Source organism: Sapajus apella, unplaced genomic scaffold (genome assembly GCF_009761245.1).
Source record: "Sapajus apella isolate SASKATOON/1434 unplaced genomic scaffold, GSC_monkey_1.0 scaffold146, whole genome shotgun sequence".
NCBI classification, from domain to species: Eukaryota; Metazoa; Chordata; class Mammalia; order Primates; family Cebidae; genus Sapajus; species Sapajus apella.
In genome coordinates, this window is record NW_022437086.1 from 1,671,395 (window position 1) to 1,680,526 (window position 9,132).

Here is a 9,132-nt window from a genome sequence, read left to right on the forward strand (position 1 = left end):
ATAATTTTCTTTTTAATCTTTTTAGGCAGGGTTTACCTGTCTCGCAGGCTGGAGTGCTGTGGTGGGATCATCGCTCACTGTGGCCTTGAACCTTGGGGTTCAAGTAACTGGGAGGCTGAGGTGGGACTACAGACATAGGGTCGCGCCATGTTGCCCAGGATGCTCTTGAACTCCTGGCCTGAAGGGATCCTCCCGCTTTGGCGGGCCGACATAGTTTTCTATTTCTGACCAACATAAACACTCTGCTGGATCGGAGTTTGTCAACTGCCCTTCTTCAGCCAGCAACACACAGGACCTGGCGGGAAGGTCGCGGTTGCCAGGGTACACTCTGAGGAGGACGCAGCCCAGCCGCAGGAGCTGTACCGCACCCCTGACGCCGCCGAAGGCCGGCCTCCGTGACGTCGCGAAGGCGCGCCTTTGTGACGTTCAGAGGCCCGCCCCTCATGCGGAGCCAATCGGAACTGGAGGCGGGCCTGCTGGGGTCTCCCGGGAGCGCGCATGCGCGGGCGGGTGGCCGCTGGCGGCCGGGCGGTATGGACTCCGATGCCGAGCAGGCCTTTCCGTGTCCGCAGGCTCCTGCCCGGCCGCCGTCACCCATAAGCCACAAGGAGGAGCTTTACGACTGCCTGGACTACTACTACTTGCGTGACTTCCAGGCCTGCGGGGCCGGGCGCAGCAAGGGCCGGACACGGCGCGAGCAGGCGCTGCGCACCAACCGGCCGGCGCCCGCTGGCCACGAGCGTAAGGTCCTGCAGAAGCTCCTCAATGGCCAGCGCAAGCGCCGCCAGCGCCAGCTGCAGCCACGGCCCCGCACTCGCCTTGCCTGAGCCTAAGCCTGCACCTGGGTACGGGCTCCCCGCCTCCTCCCTCAGCCCGGGCCCGGGGACCCCGGGAGCGACCCCCGCCGCCCTGTGCAACTCGTTCTGGGCAGGATCGGCCCCCTCTGAGGCTTCCCGGCGTTAGGGAGTTGTACCCCTCAGATTGGCCACTGACGGCCGTTACAATAGCATTAAAGCTTTTGCAGTTTTGTACGAAGGGGCTAGGAAACGAAGAAAATATTTTTTCTTTTTTGTAGAGTCTCGCTCTGTCAACCAGGCGAGTGTGGTGGCGTGGTGTCGTCCCACTGCGACCTTCGCCTTCCGGGTTTAAGCGATTCTTCTGCCTCAGCCTCCTAAGTAGCTGGGTTTATAGGAGCACACCACCACGCCAGGCTAATTTTTTTTTTTTTAAAGACAGAGTTTCACCATGTTGGTCAGGCTGGTCTCGAACTCCTGACCTCGTGATCCGTCCGCCTCCGTCTCCCAAAGCGCTGGGATTACAGGCGTCAGCCACCGCACCCAGCGAAAACATCTTTTTAAAGATGTAAGCGATCCAGCCAGGGAGGTTGAGGTTATGGTGAGCCGAGATGGCCAGTATACTCCCAGCTGCGTGACAGAGCAAGACCCTGCCTCTAAAAAAAATATGTGCAAGTGAGAGCTTTTCTTCCAGTGCTCATGCTCAGACTGAAAAAAGTAATTGGGCCCGGCGCAGTGGCTCCCAGCACTTTGGGGGACCGAGGCGGGCGGATCGCTTGAGCTCAAGAGTTCCAGACTAGCTTGGGCAATATGGTGAAACCCCATCTCTACAAAAATACAAATACAAAAAATTAGCTGAGTGTGGTGGCGTGTGCTTGTAGTCCCCCCTACTTGCGGGGCTGAGGCGGGAGGATTGCTTGAGCCCAGGAGGTCAAGGCTGCAGTGAGCCCTAATAGCCCCACTGCACTCCAGCCTGGGCGACAGAGTGAGACCCTGTGTCAAAAAAAAGAAAGAATAACTGATCTGTGTTTTTGTCTGATTTCCTACAGGATGCCCGAAGGACGTGTTTAAAGTATTTGCTGTAACTCCAACTGTAACCTGGTTCTAAGGAGGAGAGAATCCATGTTTGGTCAACAGAACTTTTCACCTTCACTTAAGTTTACTCCTTCGATATCTTTTCCTTACTGATTGATTGTTAATTAAGTAGTGTCCAAGTGGGTTAGCCTTCTTAGGGTTTATTAATAAAAGAGAGCAGCACGAATGGCATTTTAACTCTTCTGGGGTTTTTTCAGTTACCATGGTAACTCTTTTCAAGTCCACAAATGATTTATTCTTATCTGTAAAGAAGAGGCCGGTCACAAAGATAAGTGGGGAGAGACCAAAGATAGGAATATATGTATGATTTCTTTTTTTTATTTTTATTTATTTATTTATTTATTTATTTATTTTGAGACGGAGGAGTTTCGCTCTTGTTACCCAGGCTGGAGTGCAATGGCGCGATCTCGGCTCACCGCAACCTCCGCCTCCTGGGTTCAGGCAATTCTCCTGCCTCAGCCTCCTGAGTAGCTGGGATTACAGGCACACGCCACCATGCCCAGCTAATTTTTTGTATTTTTAGTAGAGACAGGGTTTCACCATGTTGACCAGGATGGTCTCGATCTCTTGACCTCGTGATCCACCCGCCTCGGCCTCCCAAAGTGCTGGGATTACAGGCTTGAGCCACCGTGCCCGGCCTCTTTTTTTTATTTTTGAGACAAGAGTCTTGCTCTGTTACCAGGCGCCAGGCTGCAGTGGCACAGTTTCGGCTCACTGCAACCTCCAACTCCCAGATTCAAACGATTCTCTTGCCCCAGCCTTCCAAGCAGCTGGGATTACAGGTGCCCACCACCACACCCAGCTAATTTCTTTGTATTTTTAGTAGAGGTGGTGTTTCACCATGTTGGCCAGGCCAGGTGCGGTAGCTCACACCTGTAATCCCAGCATTTTGGGAGGCTCAGGCAGATCACCTGAAGTCAGGAGTTTGAAACCAGTCTGGCAAACATGGCAAAATTCCATCTCTACTAAAAATATAAAAATTAGCCAGGCATGGTGGTGGGCACCTGTAGTCCCAGCTACTCGAGAGACTGAGGCAGGAGAATCACTTGAACCTGGGCGGCTGAGGTTGCAGAGAGCCGAGATTATGCCACTGCACTCCAGCCTGGGCTACGGAGCAAGACTCCCATCTCAAAAAACAAAACAAAAAAGATTTCTACCTAAATGTCATGGACTACTCTGAAGGTTAATATTTACATATCATGGGCCGGGCGTGGTGGCTCAGCCTGTAATCCAAGCACTTTGGAGGCCAAGGCAGGCGGATCACCTGAGGTTGGGAGTTCAAGACCAGCCTGACCAACATGGTGTTGGTCATATATATATATATTTTTTTTTTTTAAAGAAATCCCATCTTTAAAATATATATATATATATATAATAATAAATTATTTGCATATCGTAATGTGTATTGCACAGTGTGTCAACCTCAATCAAAAGAGTCAGAATCTACTTTAAAGGGAGTTTATTCATGCACAGAGTTTAAGGAGGGCCACTTGGGAATCACAAATTCCCAAGAGTGGAAGTCAGTGTTCAAGGCTTAGAAGTTTGGGATCACTTACATAGACAAAGTTTAGGGAAGCATCACAGAATTTCAACACCTCTCTGTTTAAGGCTTAATACGTAGTTAAAACAATCTGATTAGTCCAGGCAGTCTTTCTTTCACTGTGTCACCCAGGCTGGAGTTAAGGGGCACAATCACAGCTCACTGCAGCCTGAACCTCCCAGAATCCAGCGATCCTCCCCCCTTGGCATCACTAGTAGGTGGGACTACAGGCATGCACCAACATACCTGATTAATTTTTGCATTTTTTTTGTAGAGATGGGGTTTCGCTACATTTCCCAGGCCTGTCTCATACTCCTGGACTTAAGCAACCTGCTCACCTCAGTTTTCCAAAATGCTGGAATTGTAGGCACGAGCAACTGTGCCCAGATGAGGTAGTTTTATTTCGGAAAACGTATTTAACTTTCCACATTGAAAATATAAGTCATGGGCCGGGCGCGGTGGCTCAAGTCTGTAATCCCAGCACTTTGGGAGGCCGAGGCAGGTGGATCACGAGGTCAAGAGATCGAGACCATCCTGGTCAACATGGTGAAACCCCGTCTCTACTAAAAACTACAAAAAATTAGCTGGGCATGGTGGTGCGTGCCTGTAGTCCCAGCTACTCAGGAGGCTGAGGCAGGAGAATTGCCTGAACCCAGGAGGCGGAGGTTGCAGTGAGCCGAGATCGCGCCATTGCACTCAAGCCGGGGAAAAAAAAGCAAAATCCCGTCCAAAAAAAAAAAAAAAAAAAAAAAAAAGAAAATGTAAGTCATGGGTTCTTTTTTGCCATCTAGTGTAAGTTAGGTACGGAAAAATAAAGGAAGCAGTTAATATATAACAAAGATGAGTGACTGGAAGGGGAAGAGGTCTAGTCTCTGGTCTCTCATAGTCATTTACAGAATGAAAATAATAAGAATAAATTATAATTTAAGAACCAGAAGTTACAAATATGCTGTGTGACTTGGTCAGGGTGTAACATCCTCCTTGGCATGAGAAATTTATAGAGGATCCTGAAACGTTTTTTTTTTTTTTTATAGTTGCTAGGTTCTCTATACTATTGATCCCACAACAGTTCTTCAAGGTAGATGCTGCTATCTTTTTTTCTTTTTGAGACAGAGTCTTTTTTTGTCATCCAGGCTAGAGTGCAATGGCATGATCTTGACTCATTGCAACCTCTGCCTCCTGGGTTCAAGCAGTTCTCCAGCCTCAGCCTCCCGAGTAGCTGGGATTACAAGCACACACTACCACACCTGGCTAATTTATATATTTTTAGTAGAGACCACGTTTCACCATGTTGGCCAGGCTGGTCTCGAACTCCTGACCTCAGATGATCCACCCACCTCAGCCTCCCAAAGTTCTGGGATTATAGGCAGGAGACACTGTGCCTGGCCTACATTTTAGAAAAGGGATTCTGGGGCCGGGCGCGGTGGCTCAAGCCTGTAATCCCAGCACTTTGGGAGGCCGAGGCGGGTGGATCACGAGGTCAAGAGCTCGAGACCATCCTGGTCAACATGGTGAAACCCCGTCTCTACTAAAAATACAAAAAATTAGCTGGGCATGGTGGCACGTGCCTGTAATCCCAGCTACTGAGGAGGCTGAGGCAGGAGAATTGCCTGAACCCAGGAGACGGTGAGTCGAGATTGCGCCATTGCACTCCAGCCTGGGTAACAAGAGCAAAACTCTGTCTCAAAAAAAAAAAAAAAGAAAAAGAAAAGGGATTCCAAGGCACAGAGAGTTCAGGTACCTTTCCAAAGGTGATAACAGCTAGACAGCAGACCAGGTCGTCTCCCAGGACTTTTGCCCTTGATCACTATCCTACCTTGTTGAATACAGCAGTAAATATTTCATACATAGTTTTATCCAAAATTTTCCTGTTGGTTGTGGTAAACCATGTTTTCTTGTTTTGAGACAGGGTCTTGCTCTGTTGCCCAGGCTTCTGGTGTGCAGTGGCACAAACATGGCTCACTGCAGCCTCAACTTTCTGGACTCAAGTAATCCATTTCAGCCTCCCAAAGTGCTGAGATTACAGGAATGAGCCATCATGCCTGCCCTCACACTATATTTTAATGCTTCTTTTGAAAATGAAAACTTATAGACGATTTACTTCAAACTAATGATAAGAAAGTGATGCTGTTCTGGTTTGTTTTGTTTTTGCGTGGTTTTTTTTTTTTTTCTTTTTTGACACATGGTCTTAGTCTGTTTCTGTTGCCCAGGCTGGAGTGAGGTGGCACAATCATGGCTGACTGTTGCCTTAACCTCCCGGGCTCAAGCAATCCTTCCCCCTCAGCCTCCCAAGTAGCTAGGACTATAGGTACATGCTACCACACTGGGCTAATTTTTGTATTTTTTGTATAGACAGGGTTTCACCATGTTGCCCAGGCTGGTTTCAAACTCCTGGGCTCACCTATTCTCTACCTCGGCCTCCCAAAGTGCTGGAATTACAGGCATGACTCACTGTGCCTAGCTGATGCTCTTTTTTTAAATGAATTTTTACCTTTTTTTTTCCTTTGAGGTGGAGTCTGACACTGTCTCCCGGCTGCAGTGCAGTGGTGCAATCTCTGCTCACTGTAGGCTGGTCTCGAACTCCTAACCTCAGATGATCCACCTGCCTCGGCATCCCAAAGTGCTGGGATTATAGGTGTGATCCACTGTGCCCGGCCATTTTGCTCATTTTAGGTACTAGAATTTTTTAATTAAAAAAAATTTTTTTTTGAGAGAGTCTCACTCTGTCACGCAAGCTGGAGTACAGTGGCTCTGTCACAGCTCACTGCAGCCTCGACTTCCTGGACTCGGGTGATTCTCTCCGTATAGTCTCCCAAGTATCTGGGATCACAGGTGCATGCCATCACACCCCGCTAATTTTTTTGTATTTTGTAGAGAAGGGGTTTTCACCATGTTGCCCATGCTGGTCTCAAACTCCTGGGCTCAAGTGATCCTCCAGCCTCTGCCTCCCAAAGTGCTGGGATTACAGGCTTGAGCCACTGCACCTGGCCTTTTAAATTAAATGTAAATTATAAATGTCACTGTAGTAAATATATGTATTATTTATCTGCTGCTATGTAACAAATTACTTCAAGCCCTATGGCTTAAAATAAATACTTAGGCCCTGGCACAGTGGCTCACACCTGTAATCCCGACAGTTTAGGAGGCTGAGGTAGGCAGATTGCCTGGGTCCAGGAGTTTGAGACCAGCCTGGGCAACATAATGAGACTCTATCTCTGCAGAAAATGCAAAAAGATGTGGTGATACACACCATGTATCTCATTCTGTCCCCCAGGCTGGAGTGCAATGGTGTGATCTTGGCTCTTTGCAACCTCCATCTCCTGGTTCAAGCAGTTCTTCTGCCTCGACCTCCTGAGTAGCTGAGAATACAGGCACATGCCACCACACCCAGTTAATTTTTGTATTTTTAGTAGAGACAGGTTTTCACCATGTTGCCCAGGCTGGTCTCAGACTCCTGACCTCAAGTGATACACTCACCTCAGCCTCCCAAAGTGCTGGGATTACAGATGTGAGCCATCACGCCTGGCCTAATTTTTAAATTTTTAAATAGGAAACAGTAGACTCTGTGGATAGATGGGGGAGGAGGAAGAATTGGTATGGGTTGAAAAACTGCCCATTATGTGCTGTGCTCACTGCTTGGTTGCAAAATATTCTTGTAACAAAACTGCACATGTACCCCCTGTATCTAACACAAAAGTTCAAAGATGGTGCAATGGCTCACGCCTGTAATCCCAGCACTTTGGGAGGCCGAGGTGGGTGGATCACGTGAGCTAAAGATTCAAGACCAGCCTGGGCAATGGGGTAACACCCTGTCTCTACAAAAAACACAAAAATTAGCCAGGCATGGTGGTGGGCACCTGTAATCCCAGCTACTTGGGAGGCTGAGGCAGAAGAATCACTTGAACCTGGGAGGCAGAGGTTGCAGTGAGCCAAGATCATGCCATTGCACTCCAGCCTGGGCAACAAGAGGAAAACTTGGTCTGGAAAAAAAAAAATTAGCCAGGCATGATGGTGTGCACCTATAGTCCCAGCTACTCAGGATGCTGAGTTGAAGATTGCTTGAGCCCAGGAGCTCAAGGCTACAGTGAACCATAATTACAACACTGCATTCCAGCCTGGGTGACACAGTGAGACCCTGTCTCAAAAATAATAACAATAAAATAAAAGTTATTATTTTTTTTTTCTGTTGCCTAGGCTGGAGTGCAATAGCTCAATCTTGGCTCACTGCAACCTCTGCCTCCTGGGTTCAAGTGATTCTTCTGCCTCAGCCTCCTGAGTAGCTGGGATTACAGGTGTGCACCACCATGCCCAGCTAATTTGTATTTTTGTTTGTTTTTTATAAGACAGGGTTTCACCATGTTGGTCAGGCTGGTCTTAAACTCCCGACCTCAGGTGATCCGCCCATTTTGGCCTCCAAAGTGCTTGGATTACAGGCGTGAGCCACCACGCCCGGCCTAGTTTTTGTATTTTTAGTAGAAACAGGGTTTCACCATGTTGTCCAGACTGGTAAAATACAAAAATTACCTGATCCCAGCTACTCGGGAGGCTGAGGCAGGAGATTCACTTGAACCCTGGAGGCAGCAGTTGCAGTGAGCTGAGATCACACCACTGCACTCCAGCCTGGGTGACAGATCAAGACTCTTATCTCGCAAAAAAAGAGGTCATTTTTATTTTGGGGGGTCTTAAGTTCTAAAAAAGCAGCTAATTATTAAGTATTGGTGAAGACATGTTTAATCTTATTAGAAAAATAAGTGACTTTTTTTCTCCCTTCGGGGTTTGTTAATAATTACTGAAAATGTAAAATTGAGTAAGTTTCATAATTTGTAAAATTCTTTACTGTAGAAATGGCCTCATGGCCCTGTCGTGAGAAGGAAAGCTTAAAATGCGCTCTGCTGGCCAAACATGGAATGACTGCTAAACCTATGAAAAACACAAAAATACAATTTTTTTTGAGACGGAGTTTTGCTCTTGTTATCCAGGCTGGAGTGCAATGGCGCGATCTCGGCTCACCGCAACCTCCGCCTCCTGGGTTCAGGCAATTCTCCTGCCTCAGCCTCCTGAGTAGCTGGGATTACAGGCAGACGCCACCATGCCCAGCTGAATTTTTGTATTTTTTAGTAGAGACGGGGTTTCACCATTTTGACCAGGATGGTCTCGATCTCTTGACCTCGTGATCCACCCGCCTCGGCCTCCCAAAGTGCTGGGATTACAGGCGTGAGCCACCGCGCCCGGCCTCGAAAAAGTTTTAAAGTTAAAAGAAATAAGGAAATAGATCATAAACATGTTGAAAGCTTTCTCTACAAACCTGTTTGTGGCGATGCAGTTTATAAAAGCAAACCATTTTCCCAATTAGCTGGGATTACGGGCACGCGCCACCACGTCCAGCTAATTTTTTGTATTTTTAATAGAGACGGGTTTCTCCCTGTTGGTCAGGCTGGTGTCGGACTCCTGACCTTGTGATTCGCCCACCTCGGCCTTCCAAAGTGCTGGGATTACAGACTTGAGCCACCACGCCAGGCCAACACTGCCTTTGTTTTGTTTTGTTTTGTTTTGTGAAATAGAGTCTGGCTCCGTTGCCAGGCGTCAGGCTGGAGTGCATTGGCGAGATCTCGGCTCACTGCAACCTCCGCCTCCCGGGTTCAAGCAATTCTCCTGCCTCAGCCTCCCGAGTAGCTGGGACTACAGAGGCACGCCACCACGCCC

The 9,132-nt window shown here is 48.2% G+C and overlaps 1 protein-coding gene across 1 annotated transcript; it reads left to right on the forward strand.

The window, feature by feature from the left end:
- The first annotated feature begins 471 nt into the window (after nt 1-471).
- On the forward strand, nt 472-2,066 carry NUPR2 (nuclear protein 2, transcriptional regulator). The gene is made up of 2 exons (XM_032264668.1): nt 472-845; nt 1,844-2,066. Exon 1 carries the CDS (start codon nt 534-536, stop codon nt 825-827), a length of 294 nt encoding a protein of 97 aa, XP_032120559.1. The 5' UTR covers nt 472-533; the 3' UTR covers nt 828-845; nt 1,844-2,066.
- The last annotated feature ends 7,066 nt before the right edge of the window (nt 2,067-9,132 follow it).